General features: G+C 51.8%; 2 protein-coding genes across 3 annotated transcripts in view; one reads left to right on the top strand and one right to left on the bottom strand.

The window, feature by feature from the left end:
- The window catches only part of TG (thyroglobulin), a 253,327-nt gene that overhangs the window by 205,667 nt on the left and 28,848 nt on the right, over positions 1–18,812 (top strand). The window contains exons 42-43 of the mRNA XM_045453613.1: positions 9,809–9,973; positions 11,005–11,172. Of these exons, the coding sequence (XP_045309569.1) occupies positions 9,809–9,973; positions 11,005–11,172 (333 nt within the window). The remainder of the gene's footprint in view (positions 1–9,808; positions 9,974–11,004; positions 11,173–18,812) is intronic.
- SLA (Src like adaptor) overlaps positions 1–18,812 on the bottom strand; it is an 89,416-nt gene that overhangs the window by 49,952 nt on the left and 20,652 nt on the right. Inside the window, exon 1 of one of the 2 annotated variants that reach the window (XM_045453605.1) lies at positions 17,389–17,407. The exons of the other annotated variant lie outside the window; for it this stretch is intronic. The gene's annotated coding sequence lies outside the window, so the exon portion shown is untranslated. Of the gene's footprint in view, positions 1–17,388; positions 17,408–18,812 lie in introns of those variants that run through there. 2 annotated transcript variants of the gene reach the window in all.

Below are 18,812 nucleotides of genomic sequence, written 5' to 3'. Positions count from 1 at the left end.
GTAAAACGGAACAAAGTTGTGCTACATGGATGAAGTGGAAGGATCCAGACACAAAAGGCCACATGTTGCGCGATTCCGTTTTTATGAAACGTTCAGAACAGGCAAGTCTGCCGAGACAGAAAGTGGATTAGTGGTTGCCTGGGGCTGGGTGTGAGGGTGGCACTGGGGAATGACAGCTAATGGGTTCATGGTTTCTTTGTGGGACGATGAACAGATTCTAAAATTAGATCCTGGTGATGCTTGCATGACTCTGTGAATATAGCTAGAAACCGCTGAACTGTTTGCTTTGAGTGAGCGAACTGTACGATACGTAAGTTACATCTCAATAAAACCGTTTTCTCAAGACAGCTGTAGATGCCGAGACACAAAGCTTTTTAAAACCTATATAAATGTTCATCACATATGTATGATACATCGTGCACAAATATTTTCCTTTAATATTTTCACACAGTGTCTCTTTAGTGAGAAACCATTAAATGTCGGGCGAGCAGCTCATGCAACACATTTTTTTAATGATCTGTCAGAAGAAAAGCGTCCTTTCTGACCTCCTAATGCCTTTGTATGAGGAAATCATCAAGGATATGTGAATAGATTTAGCTGTAACGGTGTACGTCCATTGCAGCTTTGTCCAGAACATCGTAAAACTGGAAACAATCATTGTTACCGTTTATTGAATACACAGAGCTGGTAGCACACTCCACCATTACAATGCAAAGCATCTTTTGTCTTCCACAACGATCCTGCGGGGAAGCCATCAGTATCATTATAGTCCTTCCGATAGCTGAGGATAGAGTCTCCAGTCAAACGTCTACGAAGCAGAGCTGGGATTTTCATCCAATTCTGTCAGATTCCACAGCCTTCCGTGGTTCCTGCCCTCCCTATTACTCTCCCTAGCAAAGTACCTGATTGCACAATGGCTTGAGAAACAGTCTCGTAACTGAATAGACAACAGGACAGAATGATATTCACAGTTGACGCGTAGGTGAAAAATATGGGTTCAGCACCGGTGTGAGCTCACTTATTTCCTACATATACATATATAGACAGAAGTATTCATGCATGCATATATATACACACGCGCACTGACAGTATTTAACAGTGGTGTTCCTTTAGTGGGAGGATTACGTGTAATTTTCTTTGTGTTGCTCACCTATATTTCCCATTGTGGATTTTTTGTGCTGCTATTTTTACTCTAAAACTTCCAAAAGTTCTTGGGGTGCCTGGGTGGCTCAGTCAGTTGAGCATCCGACTTCAGCTGAGGTCACGATCTCGCGGTCTGTGAGTTAGAGCCCCGCGTCGGACTCTGCGCTGACAGCTCGGAGCCTGGAGGCTGCTTCCGATCCTGTGTCTCCCTCTCTCTGCCCCTCCCCTGCTCATGCTCTGTCTTGTCTCTCTCTCTGTCAAAAATAAACATTAAAAAAAATTCCAAAAGTTGTGTTTAAATAAACTAAGGTAACACCAGTGGATACACGACCACGCACGCCAGGCTTTTTCTTTCTTTCTTTTCTTTTTTTGTTTTTTTTGTACTTTAGGATATTTTTTTTCTTTTTTTTTTTCAATATATGAAATTTATTGTCAAATTGGTTTCCATACAACACCCAGTGCTCATCCCAAAAGGCTTTTTCTAGGGCACAAAGAGATTTGGCATTTTGGCAAGGCTTTGATGACAGTGAGGCTGGTTTTGGGGACCACCCTTCTTAGTCAGGCCTCCTCCCTTCTCCCTCAGGGATCCTCCTTCTGTTCCACCCTCAGTGCCCCTGCAAAGTGTTCTTAGATGGCCTTGGCCATGCCTCTTGCCCACTGACCGGCTTAGGCAGTTAAGCGATAATGAGTGCCTTCTTCTTGACGCGAGTCCGTTATAGTTTAGTATAGAATTAATATTTTCAATGTAATTTAATTTTTTTCTAATTACAAATATCACATAAGTTCATTGGAAACAAACATAGAATATTCTGAAAGGTACAAAAAGCCAATAAAACTCATCTGCCACTCCCTCGCCTTGAATTAGTAGGGGATTCTGGGGATTGATACAGCTGGGCTATATCAAGACCCTGGTGGGGGCAGTAGGCAATGGGTGAGAGGGCAAAGGATGTCCATGAATTCCTCATGATCTCTGCCATCAGTGGAGGCAGCATGGCATCATGGGAAAGCCACAGCATCTTGGGATAAAAAAAAAACAACAACTGAGTTCTTACCCCTTTCCCCTGGTATTAGCAGGTTACTAAACTTCTTTGACACTGTCTCTTGAGTAGACCCCCAATTCTTTTTGAGTAAGTGGGGAATGGACAAAAGAATGACTACATAAGTAGCATAGTTTCCTTTTAAGGAATATCAGTTCTTTCTGCCTCATAGGGTGGTTGTGGGTATTTAAGACAATGTAAGCAAGAGCTCTATATAATGCAGAATGTGGTACAGTTGTCAAAGCAACTCAAAGTGGTTTCTCTTGTGTCTCACTCCTTCCATGGGAGAAGCAGACCTTCCCAGCTTTCACCATCCTGAACACCCCTGCAAAGACCTTGTTTCTGAGTCACCAGTCACTAGCCACACATGAGTGGCATGGAAAATAAGGGTCTGTGCTGTATTTAGTTAGTGTTGTTTTTAGTGGTAGATGGTGCAGTGGAGGGCGAAACAGCAAGCCTCGTAATCTCTGGCTCTGCTACTTTAAAGCCAAGACCTTGAACAAATTACCTACCCACTCCGAGCCTCAGTCTCTCCATCTATAAAGTGGGGATGGTAATACTTACAAGGTTATCGTGGGGATCACGTGAGAAAATGTGCAGGAATGACCTGGCTTTTAAAAGGTGCCTTGTAAAGGTTCAGTTCTCCTCCCCCTCCCTTGGAAAGTTTGTATAATTTATCTTATTTTTTTAATGTTTATTTATTTTTGAGAGACAGAGACAGAGTGTGAGCAGGGGAGGGGCAGAGAGAGAGGGAGACACAGAATCTGAGGCAGGCTCCTGGCTCTGAGCTGTCAGCACAGAGCCCGACGCGGGGCTCGAACCCACGAACCGTGAGATCATGACCTGAGCTGAAGTTGGGACGCTTAACCGACTGAGCCACTCAGGTGCCCCAAAAAGTTTATATAATTTAAAGATGGAAAGATGGAGGCAGGGGGAGGCTGAGAGGCCCAGCAGGGCTCGGCAGATACCCCACAACAGGGAGGAAGCATCCGGACAGCAAGACTTGCCTCCTGCTCAGTTCCCTGAACCACAGAGAAATCAGGCTACTTTTTGACTTTTGCAATGAGCCGTGATTTCTGAAGGACTACCCCACTTTCGTACACTGAAAGTTGTTTTCAAAGGTTTAAAAAGAGTGGCAGTGTTGGGGCTCCTGGGTGGCCAAATCGGTTAAGCGTCTGACTTCAGCTCGAGTCACGATCTCAGGGTTCCTGAGCTCCACGTCAGGCTCTCTGCTGTCAGCACAGAACCTGCTTCCGATCCTCTGTCCCCCTCTCTCTCTCTCTCTCTCTCTGCCCCTCTCCCCCGCTTATTCTCTCTCTTCCTCAAAATAAATAATCAAACTTTAAAAAATAAAAAGAAGAGTGGCGATTAGAATTAAGCAATGCAGCTCGGACGTGTGGTTGTCCCCTGATCCTGCTAATTGAGCTTAAGGGCAATAGAGGTAGCAGAAGCCGGTAGGCCATTTTCTCCACACCAGTTCGGTACCCAGCGCATTTCACGAACCCCTTGCAGCAAGTGTGTGAGGCAGGTGCTTTACAGCCGAGGGGCTGAGGCTTAAACAGGTGGAGTGTTTTGTACACACCCACACTTCTTCACCTAAGAAGAAGGACCCCCACTGAGCCTCCATTCACACGCCCTCCTAGGCTGGGATTTGTACCAGGATCTAGCGTTAAGATCCTTCAAGACAACAGCAACACCGGAGCTGATGATTTTCGAAGGACGTGAGCAAGGCCGAAGATACACCCTTTTTTTTTTTTTTCCCTCGTTCAAATTCTCTGGGCTTCCTTCCACCAGCTAAAACCAAGATCTGCTGATTCCTGAGGACAAAGAGGAGGGAGAGATGTGCTCTTACGCCCTAAGACTAGGATGTCAACGTGGAAGTTGTGTTCATTATAATCCCTTTGAAGTTTTGCCCAAACTCAAGTCCTACAAATTAGAGTAAAACTTGTGCTTTTGGGGGATTAAGAAGGTGATTTCAGTGTAGAAAACATTAGGGAGGATACTAGCACCGATGTGCGTGTATGGAGGCTTTAAGCAAAGTCCGTCTCTGCCTTAGCTTCCAGAATGCTCTTGGAGCTGCCTGGGCAGCTCAGTAATGTCCCCCAGTTCATCTGTCTGCACCATTCTGGTGGCTTCTGTGTCGGGCCCCTTCCCAGGAGGGGAGCTGGTGCCAAGCAGTTGAAGTGACACCTGGCTCATGCCTCCTGCTTTCTCTTCAGACCCCGTGACCCTGGTGGGCTCCCCGCCTCGGCGCCTCTCTCTCCCCGTCATCCCGCTCAGCCTGCCAGCCGACCATCCGGCCATTCATTCCAGTCCCATCCTGCTGGATCCATGTCTAGGGGAGGCCTCCAGTGCACACGCTCCGTGTTAGACTCCGGGGGTGAAGGACTAGCCATCCCAACCTCTGCCGTCAGAAGTGCGTCTTCGGGAGGCTCCAGTGCCCAGCAGTTTACTGAGAGCCTGCAGAGTGCTGTGCACCATTTTCGGCACCAAGGATGCAAAGACAAATGATTTGGTGGCATTCTTAAAAGGCTCCCTGCAACCCCGTGGGCAAGAGCCTTTCCTGACTCTCCGTCGCTGTCCTATAAGCTGTGGTTGAGCACCCTCTGAAATTCGTCTCTTGCTTGGGTGGGCTGGATTCCTCTCAGATTTACTCCTCATTACGCCTCCATGCAAATGCCCCTTTTCACTCAGGAGAAAAAATAGGCGCATCCATCTATCCATCTGTCCATCTGTCTGTCCATCCATCCATCCATGCATCCATCCATGCATCCATCCATCCATCCATCCATCCCTCTGTCCATCTGTCCACCCGTCTGTCCGTCCATCCATCTGTCCATCCGTCCATCTGTCCGTCCGTCCATCCATCTGTCCATCCATCCATCTGTCCATCCATCCATTCATCCATCCCCTCACTCATAGTCACTGGCTCACTAACTCAAAACCTACTTATCTGGGTCCCAGGCCCTGTTCTGGGGGTGCTGGGATACTTGGGACCCATTTCCTTTCTTCTCTAGCTCATGTGGTTAATCAGTCCCCTGAACCCATCTGCCATCTGACCCTAGAGTGGCTGTCTATTTCAAGAAAGTCTGGCGTGTATGTGTGTGTGGTTGTATGTCTGTGTATACCCAAGTGTGTGTCTGTGTGTATATGTGCGTTTCTGTCCATGACCGTGCGTGTTCCCGAGTGTGTGTGTGTCTGGTGTGACAGAATGTGTGAATGTGTCTTTGTGTGTGTGTGTGTGTGTGTCTGTGTGTGACTATACTGTGAGTGTATCTTTCTGTCTGTGACTGTGTGTATCCACCTGTGTGCTTGGACAGGGGCAGGTCCTGCGTCTGGGATGACTGTAATGGCTGACGGAGGTCAAGGTCCCTTATGATGTTCAGAGGCTGCAGGGAGAAAAAGCACTGGTCAGCGATCGTGGTTTTGCTCTGCACTATTTTAAAAGTTAAAACACACACACACACACACACACACACACACACACACACAGACACCCCAAACAGAAACTCATTGCCCTTTAATAGCTAGGTCAGACTTACATAAGCATAGGCCCGGGGCCCAGAGGCCAAAGACTTTGCTGCGTCCAAACCCTACAAGGGCTCCTCCAGCCCTCAAGGTGCTAACTGCACCATTCACCACGCGGAGGTTACCCACCGTCTTCAGCATGTCCTTAGTGACCCTTAAAGTGTGGCTTGTCATTCCCATTCAGATGAGGAAATCAAGGCCCCCACATGCCAGTCATTTGCCCTGAGCCACTTCATCAGCAGGTACCAGGGCCGACGTGTGAACCTGATTTCTTCTGCCAGGTTCAGGTGGGACTGACGGCTTGGTCTGCGGACTCTAGACAGGCCCGGGCGGTGTCCCTGGCTCTGTCCCCAAAGCCCTTGTTCTTTGTGCAGCTCTGCACGCCATGCCCTGCTCCAACCGGATGCTTTAAAGCAAGGGCTGAGCCGGCCGTTGACTTGCTTAACCAGTGATTTTCCATGAAGAAAGACATCTCCTTCAGCAAGATCAATGAGGACGACACACTCGAGGGAGAGGAAAGTTCTCTAAGCCATCACGCAGCATTGCTGTAACCCACGCCTCTAACCACTTCCTGACAGTATCGGGGGCCCTGGCTTTTTATAGTTGCACACGGTGCTGAAAACATTCGAGGCCCCCACCCTGAGGTCTGTGTCCTCACGGCCTACCTGCGGGCGAAGCTGGGCTCAGCGGCCCCACCTCAGCAGCCAGCAGATTACCAGCTCAATGTGCAATTTAGAACACGGGACTGTGGGGCTCCTGGGTGGCTCGGTCGGTTGGGCATCTGATTTCGGCTCAGGTCACGATCTCACGGTTTGTGGGTTCGAGCCCTGCGTCGGGCTCTGTGCCGGGAGCTTGAAGCCTGCAGCCTGCTTTGGATTCTGTGTCGCCCCCTCTCTCTCTGCCCCGCCCCCACTCACACTCTGTCTGTCTCTCTGAAAAACAAATGAACATTAAAAAAAAAAAACATGGGTCTTTGACCTTTTATACCTTGAGCATGTGTGTGTGTGTGTGTGTGTGTGTGTGTGTGTGTTCTCTTAAGACAAGTCAGATCCGGTGGCTCTCCGAAAAGCTGGACCCCTCGTCGTTGAAGAGATAAACCCGTGGGCTAGGTCATCTGGACCCTTATGTATTATCACCGTGGTTGAGTTCTGGCTCTGGGCTGCCCGGTTGTTTTACTTTCATGGCTACTTATTCTCACCACGAGCTCAGGCGTTCGGACTCTGTGTGTCACCGATGCTGAAACTCAGAGCAAGCTGCTGGCTGGAGATCAGTGGTGCAGGAAGCTTGCTTTGTGTGTTTCGTAGCAAACCCCACTGATGACAAGAGCCTCTGAGCTTCCCTAAATGGGTTGAGGACAGAAAACCAATGCAGAGGACCCCTCCCTATCTTGAGTGCGGGGACCAAGCAGCCAGCCCCATTCTGAGCGACCCGGAGCTGTCGGAAAGGGCTCCCAGGGACCAGGGTACCTTGCTGCCGACAGGATCCACACCCTACAGGCTCTCGTCTCTCTGGGCTGGGGTTGAAATTGGCCTCACCCCTGACTCTGGCCATGAGGTTCCTCCTTGGTCTGGACAACTAAGTAAAGTAGTAACGTCTCCACCTTTCATCAAGAAGCTGCCAGGTGTATGTGAAAGGCTGACCGGGTGGCTGAAGGCTTGGCCACGGAGCCTGACTGCCTGCATTTAGATTCCGCGTCCGTCTCCACCCAGTCCTGTGACCCTGACCAAGTCGTTTGCCTCTCTGCGTCCCACGCCCCTCATCCATAAAAGGAGACGATAATATTATCCGCCTCATGCAATGGTTGTGAGGCACCAACTAATATGCGTAAAATGCTGAGGACACGCGAGGAACATTCCATCGCGCACGGGCACACACTCCACCAGGGTTCGCCCTTCTGATTCTTAGACATCTCACCCTCGGGGGGTGCACGTGGTGCCGATACCACCGCGGCCATGTTACTCGGGAGGGAGAGGTGCTGGGTGACTTGTGAAGTCACCATGTGGAGTTGGCAGCAGGCTGGGGACCGTGTTCAGCTGCATCAGACCGCATTTGGCTTCTGAGACTCGGAGCCTCAACCCTCCTGGCGGCCAGAACCAGTCCCGGCCCCCGGCCCTCTCCCCGCCCAGTGCTGCCCTCAACTGCCAGCCCTACCTGCGGGATGGCCTGGCCTCATTGCCATGCCCATGCTCTGCCCATGACCTTCAGTCCTGACTGTGAGGCATAGAGACCCCTGGGACCTCCTGGGGGCGGTTCTGGAACACGCTCTGTTATTTCAGGAACTGTGTCCAGCAGGGATCTCCGGAGGATGGGTCTCCTCCCCTCTGGGCATCTCTCTATTGTCTGTTTTACACAAGGGCGAACAGCACCAATGACTCAGGTGCACACGGGCACCTTGCTGTCCAGCTTCCAGAAGGCCTTGCTCTGCACTATTTTATTCATCCTCTCAGAGACCCAGTGACAGCGGCGGCCTCGGTATACCCATTTCTGCATTTCTGCTGATTTTAGTTTCTGACATTTTAGCCCAGGGTAGGGTCTAGAATGGAAACGTATTCTGTGGAGTCAGCCAGATCAGTGTTGTCTTTACGTTGGAGTGAGAGGGTACGTATGGTTCGACTCAAGAACACAGCATCTTGTTCTGGATATAAAAACACGTGCGGCCTAATGTGGGGGGTGGGGGTTAGAGCACGGCCAAGGCGGGCTGCTTGGACTGGGGTCTTAGCTCTGCCGGTCACCAGCTGCGTGATGTTGGGCAAGATCCTGAACCTTTCTGTGCCTGGATTTCCCCCTCTCTGAGACAGAGGGGCAAATAACCTTTACCTCTGGAGGTTGTGGAGAGGATTTAATCAGTTAATATGTATGAAGTGCTCACAACTCTACCCGAAATTCAGCAAATACTTAGTAAACGTTAGCTATCTTATTAGTTTTCGTTGCCAAGCTCCTAGTTCCTGGTGCATATTAGGTGCTCAGTGAATGAGAAATTCCCTTTCCTCTTGGAGCCTCAGTTTGCTAACCTGCAAAATGGGACTGCCAGTTGTACCTACCTCGTATTAGTGTCGCAGAGGTTGCGTGAGACGGGCACACAGAGTTCCCAGGAGGGTTGGTACCTGGCAGGCGGCTGGAGGCAGCCAGTACGTGGTACCGTCCGGCCCAGGCCCCTCAGTACAGAGCTGGGTCAGGGAACTGGAAACTCTCTGCCTGGGGTCCCGGAGCCTAACAAACTCTGGAGCCCAGCTGCCTGGATCTGCGGGCTGGCTCGGCCCCTGACAGCATTTGTGGCTTTAGGCAAGTTCCTGAATTTCCCTGTTTCTCTGTTTTCATATCTGTGACAAGGGGGACAATAACAGCAGCTAACTTACTAGCTCTTGTGAGGATTCACGAGATAAAGCGGGGGAAGCTCTTAAGAATCGGAGTGCTCGACCGCAGACGAAGGGCCCTGGGGCTGCACCCCAGTCGAGGCACTCAGCCCACCTCTTCCGCCCTGGGCGGATGACCGGTCCTGCCAACAGTCCAGGCAGGGCGGATGGACCTCCTGCCATTGCCACCAGCCGTGTTCCTAGAAGGGAAATGTTCCCAGCAAGCCGGCATCTGACACATTTGCACTAACTCTGCAGGCACGACTCACTTGTACAGTGACTCCGTTTCCATCACCTTCTAGGTGGGCATCTATTTCAAAGTCTAATTCCATTTTCACTGAGCCAGGAAACATGCTATTTAAGGAGACCTGGGAGGTGGGGCAGGGCGTGGCCCCACAGTTCTCTTCGCACAGGACAGTTCTGGTCCTTGTCCCTGTTCAAGCACCATTGGCTCTTGGCCTTAATAGACAAATTTACTCAGTGGATCACTCTGTCCAGTGCCCGCACTTCACAGGTGAGGAAACTGAGGCCCGGAGAGACATTCGTTCGTGATCACACAGCATGTTGATACGATATTGATCCGTCCTGACCTCCCAAATGCCTGTGGACATCCATGGGAAGGGTCCTGGGACTTCCAAGTGTGGATGAAAGATACAGAGCCCTGATGTGGCCCTGAGGTCTTGGGCCGAGCTGGGGTGGGAAGGAGAACATCTAGACTACGTGTCCTGAGTCTGCCTTCTCTTCCAGGGTGGCTCCGCGTTCTCCCCAGCTGCCGTCATCAGCCAGGAGAGGGCTCGGCAGCAGGCAGCTGCTTTGGCAGAGGAGGTCGGCTGCCCCCCCTCCACCATCCAAGACATGGTGTCCTGCCTCCGCCAGAAGCCTGCTAGTGTCCTTAATGACGCCCAGACCAAGGTGGGCACCTGCATGCACATTGGGGAGGGACACTCTCTAATCTTTTACAAGTGGAAAACCAGGCCTAGAAGGGACACCTGACCCACCCAAGGCCACGCGGTAGGTTGATGACCAGCTGGAACTGGAATGCACATTCCTGACCCCAGCACCGTGCCCGGGCCCAGTATGTGATGGACCAAACATGGGCACGGAAGGTGGACAGAACTGGCTGCACATTGGATTTAATCTGTAAGATATAAATACAAAATACAATAGGGGCCTCATACACTGGGAAGATAAAATGAAGTGACACGTGCGAAGGGTCTCACCTGTGCCGGGACCGTGGTGGCACGGTGTCAGGTGACAGCCACACGGATTAAGCATTGTGGTCACAGCTGCAGTGGATTGGGGCCAGCCCATCCTCTTAGATAGGGCAGCTGTGCACTCCCCTTTCCAGACTCAGAAGACCCTGCTTCCAGCCCACAGTCTCGGGCTGTCCCTGACATTGATGAAGGGGACAGTAGCAGGAAGCTCTATTATCATCTCAGCCAAGGGCTTGATTCCTTCAGCTTTGGGCCCGGACCCACCGACCCGGAGCAGGTCTGACCCCCAGCTCCCCCAGGCGTGGGCTAGTGAGACAGTGTCTAGAGCTGATGAATTTCCCTTTTGGGTCCTGTCTCTGGCCACCGCCCATCCCTCAGTCGGTGTCCTGCCTCCCTCACACACACCTACGGGCTCAGGCTTGCCCATTCCTCCCTGTGGATCTGTCCTCACCGTGGCACGGAAACCCTGGGCAGCTCCCTGCGGACCAACCATCGCTCAGAGCGATACTTGCCTTCCTGTTGCCTGTGGCCCAGCGTCCTTCCTACCTGTTGTTCTTGTCATTTTCCTCCGATTTCCCCACAAGGCCCCGGACGGATATCCAGCATCAGAGTCCATTATGGTTAAAACCTGACCAAGCGAAGCAATGCAACTGATTCTTCTAGAACCATTTTTTTTAAAGAAAGGATAAAATCCATACACATAATGGCCTCCCTTTGCACCCAATGTAGCTGTTGGCCGTGAGTGGCCCTTTCCACTACTGGGGTCCTGTGGTTGACGGCCAGTACCTCCGTGAGGCTCCAGCCAGGGCACTGCAGAGGTCTCCGCGGACGAAGGTCGATCTGCTAATTGGGAGTTCTCAAGATGACGGGCTCATCAACAGAGCGAAAGCCGTGAAGGTAGGCGGGGCAGAGCCTCAGAGGTCCCCTGAGGACTGTGCCCCAGTGACTCTGGTCCTTAAAGCCTGACCGGGGGCCCAGAATCATTGACTTACTTGCTCATTTACAAACCAATCGCTAAAAAACTGCTGTGGGCACAGGCTGCATAAGGACTGTGGGAGATGGTAATGGGTGGGGTCGTTTTGGACCTAAGACACTTGCAAGGTTGTGAGCAACACAGACGTCTTCGCCTCCACATCCACAAACCTCATCTGTGAGCAAATCGCCACGGGAAGCAGCGAGCAGAGGCTGACCGAGGAGCTTGTGAGCTTTGGGCTTCCAGGCTGTGGGTGCCCCTGCTCCATGAGGGATGCTTGTCCCTCTGAGGGCTGGAGAAGGACAAAAGGGTGCCCTCTGCTATCCTGGCAAGGCAGCCCAAACACCATATGGGTTTTCTTACCTGGGGAAGCTGGGCGGGGTCATACCCTGCACCTGGCAAAGGCCGCTTCGTATGGCTGCTTGGAGACACAGCAAAGTGAGAAACAGTTGTGAGGTCTTCTGTCCCTTTTTTTTTTTTTAAGTTTATTTATTTTGTGAGACAGAGAGGGAGAGTGTGAGCAGAGGAGGGGCAGAGAGAGAGGGAGAGAGAGAGAGAATCCCAAGTAAGCCCTGCACTGTCAGCACAGAGCCCGATGCGGGGCTCAAACTCACAAACCATGAGATCATGACCTGAGCCGAAACCAGGAGTCAGGCGCTTAACCCACTGAGCCACCCAGGCGCCCCAGTCTTTTGTCTCTTTGAACACTCACTTCCTGCTCTGACCAGGTGCCCTCACCACGAAGTGGCCGGCCCTGAAAGAGGCCAGGTAGGCTCTCCTCTGGCCGGCCTCATCAAGCCACTCTTGACACACCCTTTAGGCTGCCAAGCCCGGGATGGTGACTGCCGAGTGCAAAAGAAACACAGTGAGAAGACGCACTCAACACGGGGCGCTGTCTGGCTCCATTGAATATGAGGCGGCGTAACTGGAATTTAAAAAAAAAAAATCATTCATGCAGCCTAATGGCGTCCTGCATTGCCTCGGATTATTCTGTTCCCTCCGGTAATATGTCTCACTTAGGGGAATCTGTCTCACAGCAGTAAAAACACCACTCTGACCTGATATATACATACAAGAGTATTTATCAGGGCGTTAATTATTGTGGCGAGATGTTGGAAGCAACCCAAATGTGCATTAACGGAGCAATGGTGGCCTGAGTTGAGCTGCACACAAACTGTAAACTATGATGCGGGAGGTGGGAGGGACGGACCGGATACATCTCTGCTGACTTGAGGGGTACGTGTGATGTGCCGTTAAGTGGAAAACAAAACATATTGGGGAGCAACGTGAAATTAAGGTAGCATCCGTATTTTTTTAAAACAGCCAGGCTGTATGCATCTGTAAATACGTAAATGCGCGTAGTTTTATGTTTCTTCCTGAAAGAATTATAGGGTGGAAAGTTCTACCTACAGCAAGCACGAACATCGGCTATCTCAGAAGAGATGGCAGTGTGAACAAGAATATTATGGATTTAATATTACTTGGGGCCCCTGGGGGACTCAGTTGGTTCAGCGTCCGAGATTTCAGCTCAGGTCATGAGTTTGTCTCGTGGTTCGTGAGTTCAAGCCCACTTCGGGCTCTGCGTTGGCAATGTGGAGCCTGCTTGGAATTCTCCTCTGCCTCTCTCTCTGCCCCTCCCCTGCTCTCTCTCTCTCTCTGTCTCAAAAGATATAAACATTAAAAAAAAATTTTAAATAATACTAATATTACTACACACATATGCATATATTATATATATATGCATATATGCTACATATAATGTGAATAATATGTGTATATAGAGGTATGTGTGTAGATGGAGAGAGTAGTGTGTGTGTGTGTGTGTGTGTAGAACTTAGTCACTATTAGCTTCTGTCCAGTTGAGAAAGAACTTTTACATTTCTGATCCATTTCTGCGTCCATTTCTACATCTTTCTGCCGAGCACCCGCGTATAACACGGCCCTTAATTCAAGGGGCTGCAACTTAATTATTGAACCAGACTAACACTCAGGAAGCCCTGACAAGATGCCCCTTCTCCACCACTGGCCCCAGCCTTCCTTCTCTCAAGTTGTGGGTCTTTGGATGACTTCTGATCTAGCCCCTCATTAGTTCGAAAGTAGTAAGTGGAATCATTTTAGAAGAAATTATGCACAGGTGTGCTCCTGTACTAATATGCGGCATTGCTACAAAAGATTCGTGGAAACGTAACAAATTTAAAGCATGGGAAAGCAATGAGTGTTTTTAGATTCGCGCTGCCCCATCGGGGTGCACCACGCTGGAGACGATGCCCTGTGGCATGGGCACAGTGGACAGAAATGGCCACTGGCCTGGCCCCTTTTCCATGCAACGCCTCATTTTATGTTGCCCTGCGGGGATGTGGGAATCTTTGTGCTGGAGAGACAATATGCACACAGCTCTGATTCTTTGGACTGCATGCTGACAGTTTATGCCAGCCATCTCTGACTTTAGAGAGAGGAAGGGCTACTTTTATACTCCCAGGAGCCTGGGGATCACCCTAGATAGGGGGGTGCAGGTCCTGGGACCCCTCCACCCGGAGTGGAAAAGCCTCCACGACCTGGGGGCTGCGGGCTCTTACGAATTTGGGGCTGTGGTGGCCCAGAGGGCAGCCCTGATCTGTATTATCTGATTATGCCAGCCCATTGTAAGAGGGTTATGTGGCCACGTGGCCACCTTGGTCTTCCCTGGTCCTCTCTTGTAGCATGTTGGAGAGTTTCCCGGGTCTTTCCTGAAAATCTGAGCCCCCCACCCACCCAGCCAGGAGCCTGGATCCAGAGGGCTGGGGTCCCTCCTCAACAATGCGTTTTCCATCCTCTCATTGACTTTCCCTCTGAGGCTTTCAAGAAGATGTTTCCTGGGCGCACGCCCAAAGAAAGGTTGTGTCTGCTGACGGGAGCTCACGGCCCAGACCAGGACGTGGCTGGGAAAGTGTGCCCTCGAGCCCGGGCACCAGAATAGGGAAGGCGCTCCAAGGGCATGGCGGAGCAGCGGCCGGCCCTGTTCCACGGCTGTTATCCAAACCCCCGTCCTGGGCCAGTGCCGCCCTGGACACATTTACTCCTGGTTAGAGCCTCCCTCTCTTACTTTCCTTCTCCCATCATTCTCCCCTGAACATGTGCTAGCGCAGCCCCTGATCTTGTGATCTTGTGAGCCTGGTCCTGCCGGGAACCCATCCGGGTGCTGATGCGGGGAACCGAGAGGGAGCAGGACATAGTGACGGTCGGAGTTGAAGCTGGCGTCTCTCTTCTGATGCCATTACGTGCTGCTGTCTCCTGAATGTGTGCCTCCAGCCCTGCCTTACACCCCCAGCCTGGGCTTCTCCCTGGGGCCCTAGACTGGTTTGGCTCACAGTCTATTTGCCATCGTCACTTACACGTCTTACAACTCCCATCTCCTAACACACCCAGAAGGAGCTGCCGACTCCCCTACGTCCCACCCCAACGTGCGTGTTCTCCTGCTGAATTCATGTCACTGAACAGCGATCCTGCTTCTGTGTGCCGGGCTGCAGGCTAAAGGTCGCCTTCGCTCGGCTCTCCTCCACCCTGCCAGCATTCTGTCCGCAAATCGGGTTGGCTCTATCTTCCAAGTGCGTCCAGGATCCAACCACCTCTCACTGTCTCTTCTGCCACCACACTGAGCCATGCCACCATCCTTCTCCAGGACTTTTGTAACAGCCCCCAACCGGCTCCCTGCACCCCCTGTGGTCTGTGAGGACCACAGTGGCCAGAGCTATCCCTTCACACTAGGTCCAGTCCTGTCACCCCCACCTCCTACTCAAAGCCCTCCGGTGGCCTCAGCTCCTGCAGAGGAAGTCATAGTCCTTGAAAGACCACTACCCGATGCAGACCCCTATTCACTCTGTGACCCCACCTCCTGCTACCCGCCTTGCTCTCTCCACTTCATCCCAACTGACGGCTTTGGTGTTCCCCAGCTATGCCAAGCACGCTCCCGTCTTAGTGTTTTGACACTGGCTGTTCCCTCTTCCAGAAGGTTCTCCAGATAACTCATCACCTCACCTCCTTCAGGGTCTGCTTCTTCAGAGAACTTGATTGACCCCTCAGGTGGAAAGGGCAGCCGTATCCCTAACATTCTCTCTCTCTTCCTTATCCTGCCCCCCGCCCCATCTTCCGCATTCACACCCCTCGATGTGTTAAATATTTGTTTATCTACAGTATTTCTTCCTCAACTAGACTGCGAGGCCCACGAGTACTGAGACTTTATCTGTTTTGCTTTCTGCTTTATCTCCAGTGCCTAGGAAAGTGGTACACAGTAAGGGCTCAACGACTCTTGATTAGATCGAAAGGACACCAGTGGGGAGACCCCACTGTGTGCCAGAATCTAACCTGGGAGCCTTCAAGGAAATAGTTCATCCTCAAACAACCCAATGAAGCAGGGATTATCATCCATTGTCTATTATTTATTCAGACAAGAAAGCGGCTCAGAGAGAGCGGAACTCAAATCCAAATCTAACTCCAGAGTCGTCCTCTTCCTGTTCCGGCCGGGAAAAGCCGGGTCTTCCCTCCAAGGGCTTCTCACCGGCGGAGGGTGGTGGGTACTCGTGTGCACACAAACACAGCTGGCACCAGGGCTGTGAGGTGCAGACGGCTTTGCACTTTCACCTGCCCACGAACTGGTATTTAACACCGTTTCGTCGAGGAAGCGGCTTCCAGAGATCATCACATGAGTCATGGGCAAAGCCGGGTCTCCACTGCAGATCCTTTGGCTCCCAGTGGGGTGCTTTGCTCACCCCCCCCTCCATGTGCGCTAAACTCAGGGACGGTGAGTGCATCGGCACCCCCTGTATACCCTCCCAGACACCATCGGAGCCCTGAGGAGTCCTCGGAAGCCTGGCCAACACAGGACTGCAACACTAGTGTGGACACACGAGTGGGAACCTGGCCACCAGCTGCCCTTTCTACACAGTATTGAAAACACCCTGCCCGTGAGCGCCCCTGTGTTGCCTTCCCTCCTGACCCTCATTCAGATTCGGTTCGTAGGTTTCTCCATTTCCCCCCGCAGAGGGTTCCATAGTACCTAGGACCAGCTATCCCAGGATGGCACATTCCAGAGGGCCTCAATCTCAGCGATTCCTTCTCCTGAATCCTTCCGAGTCAGCCCCGCTTCTCCCGCCCATCTGTGCTGAGAAGCAGAACGCTGCAGAAAACCACCACAGCCTAGAGCAGGTGTCCAGCGCATTTCCCCAACACAGAGATCTGTTTGTTTCTGTCGTGCGACACTCAGAGAGGTCACCTACTATGTGCCAGATGCTGTGCTGGGTATTTGGAGCATAAACACGCATTAAATCCCTGCCCTCAAGGAGCTCGCAGTCAGGTAAGGAGACAGAAAATGAGCAAAAGTGAATGATTAAAATACAGTTTGATACACACTCTGTGGAGAGGGGATGAGGGGGTTGCTGGACCCACAGTGGCATCTCCAGCAAGAGTATCACAATGACGAAGGAACTGACCAGGACCCCATCCCCCAGGCCAGCTGTCAGCGGGCGGGGGGAGCATCCTGGATGTCCACAGAATATAAGCAGGAGCATTTGGGTCCCCCAGAACCTGAGCTGCGGGTTCCCCATCTGTACAATTGGGAGATTATTACTCAAGACCCTCATTAAGTTGTTGAATGAAACCATATACGCAGCCGTGTCTGGCAAATAGTATGTGCTCAATAAACATTAGTTTTGCCCTGAATTCTTCAACTGTATTACCGTGATTAGTGCCCAAAGCTACTGTCCCCGATGCAGAGAATTATCCAGGGAAAGCAAGGATACAAAGGACGTACAGCCGCTGAATCACCTCGCCTGACCCAAGCCGGTTTTCCAAATCGTGGCAGACGCACACACACGCTTTTTCCTTATGCCAACCCTGCGTTCATACCATCCAGAGCCCAGCCCACAAACACACACCGTCCGGCTTCCCAGGGGAAGTCACAGGAGTGGTAGGCGTCCCTCCCGCCCCAAATGAGCCCCTGGACCCACCCATCACTTCAGCAGAGACCCACCAAATCCCGCAGACCAAGGAGGGTGGGTGGGCAGGGCTTCCAGCAAGTCTGTGTGACAATCCTCACCCACCTACCACCCCAGGCCAGCTACGGTCCACACAGCGTCCCAGTGACACAAGCAAAGTTAACAACGTACCCGTGGAGCATCACGGCTGCCTGAGATGCCTGGAAAGGCTCCGCTCTCCGAGAATGATCTTATTTTCTGAAGTAGCAGCTTTCTGTTGAAATTCATCAGCCGCTGTGGTAGGGATTTTTCCCTTCTTTTCTCTCTCTTTCTCTCTCTGTGTCTCTCTCTAACTGGTGAAATTGACAGTCTGCCTACATTAACCGGGCATTAATTTGCATGATCAAAAGCAGATTTGTTCCAAGATGCACTGTTCTGCCTTCCCCTCCAAGCACAAGCATCTCCAAGGAAGGCGAGAAAAATCCGAAACAGCGCCGCCACCGTGCCCCGAGCTTGGGCAGGAGCTGGCCCCGTCCAGGAGCAGGTGGAGTGGGGGCCCTTCGGGGAGTGGGGAGGGGAAGGCAGCCCGTCTGAGAGTTGGAAGCAGCACCTGGCAGCCCGAGGCGCTGGCACCAGCCCCAGCACAGGAAAATCAAGCCTTTGGTGACAGATTATAGCAGAGGGAGCATTCAAGAGTCCCAACGAGTGCACACCATTTCCAGTAAGAGGCCCCCGGGCAGGTGGGTGTTAGGGTCTGGACTCGGGCATGGCGGGGGCCCCGTGGAGAGCCCATGACCTGGAATCAGAAAAATGGGTCTCGATTCTTGGTTTCGGTCATGCAATTCGGGCAAGTTGCTTAGCCAGCCTGAGCTGTGCTGTCTTTATCCTTCAGTGGGAGCAGTGAGAGCAGCCCTGCCTGCCTCCTGCAGTGTGATCAGGGGGGGGCTTCTAGGCAGAGGAGACAGCTCCCAACACCAGGGAGCCCTGTTTGGGTCCTGGGCCCCGGACCGCCCTGCAGCACCGTAAGCCCTCCGCTGCGGTGCCGCAGCCCCCAGGCTCACACAGGGCGCCTTGTCTGAGTGTCCTGAAACCCTGCCAGGTGGGATTACCAGGCTCGGTTCAGAGAAAAGCTGGAGATCGGCAGGGTTGGCTTGTCCCCCATGAAAGAGTAAAAATACTTTATGATCGCATTAGTGAAGATGAACGTGAGCCATGCTGGATTCATTATTACAAATTCATTATTATTACATTTCTTTCTTTCTTCTGGTCTTAAACTGAAAGGAACATTTTTTTTTTTCCACAGGCCCCTAAAGTTACGGTGGGTGGGCCCTGGGCACTAGGCCTGCTCTGCCTGATGGAGAAGTTGGCTCCTTGTCCCTTAACATCCACAGCACGTGGAAGAGGCAGGAACGCCCCTGCATGAATTCATGCACACGTCCGATGTATGCTTATTAAGGGGCTCTCTTCTAGGCCCTGGGGGAAAGGCGGCGTCACCCCAACAGATAAAGCTCCCAGCTTGTAGAGTTCACATTCCGGGCAGAGGACACAGACAATGATGGCTGAGCAAATACATTAAGAATTTCAGATCTTGAGGCGCCTGGGGTGGTTCAGTCGGT

This window comes from Leopardus geoffroyi, chromosome C3 (assembly GCF_018350155.1).
Source record: "Leopardus geoffroyi isolate Oge1 chromosome C3, O.geoffroyi_Oge1_pat1.0, whole genome shotgun sequence".
NCBI classification, from domain to species: domain Eukaryota; kingdom Metazoa; phylum Chordata; class Mammalia; order Carnivora; family Felidae; genus Leopardus; species Leopardus geoffroyi.
The sequence above is the reverse complement of the archived record's forward strand: the minus strand, read 5'-3'. Positions and strand labels throughout refer to the sequence as shown.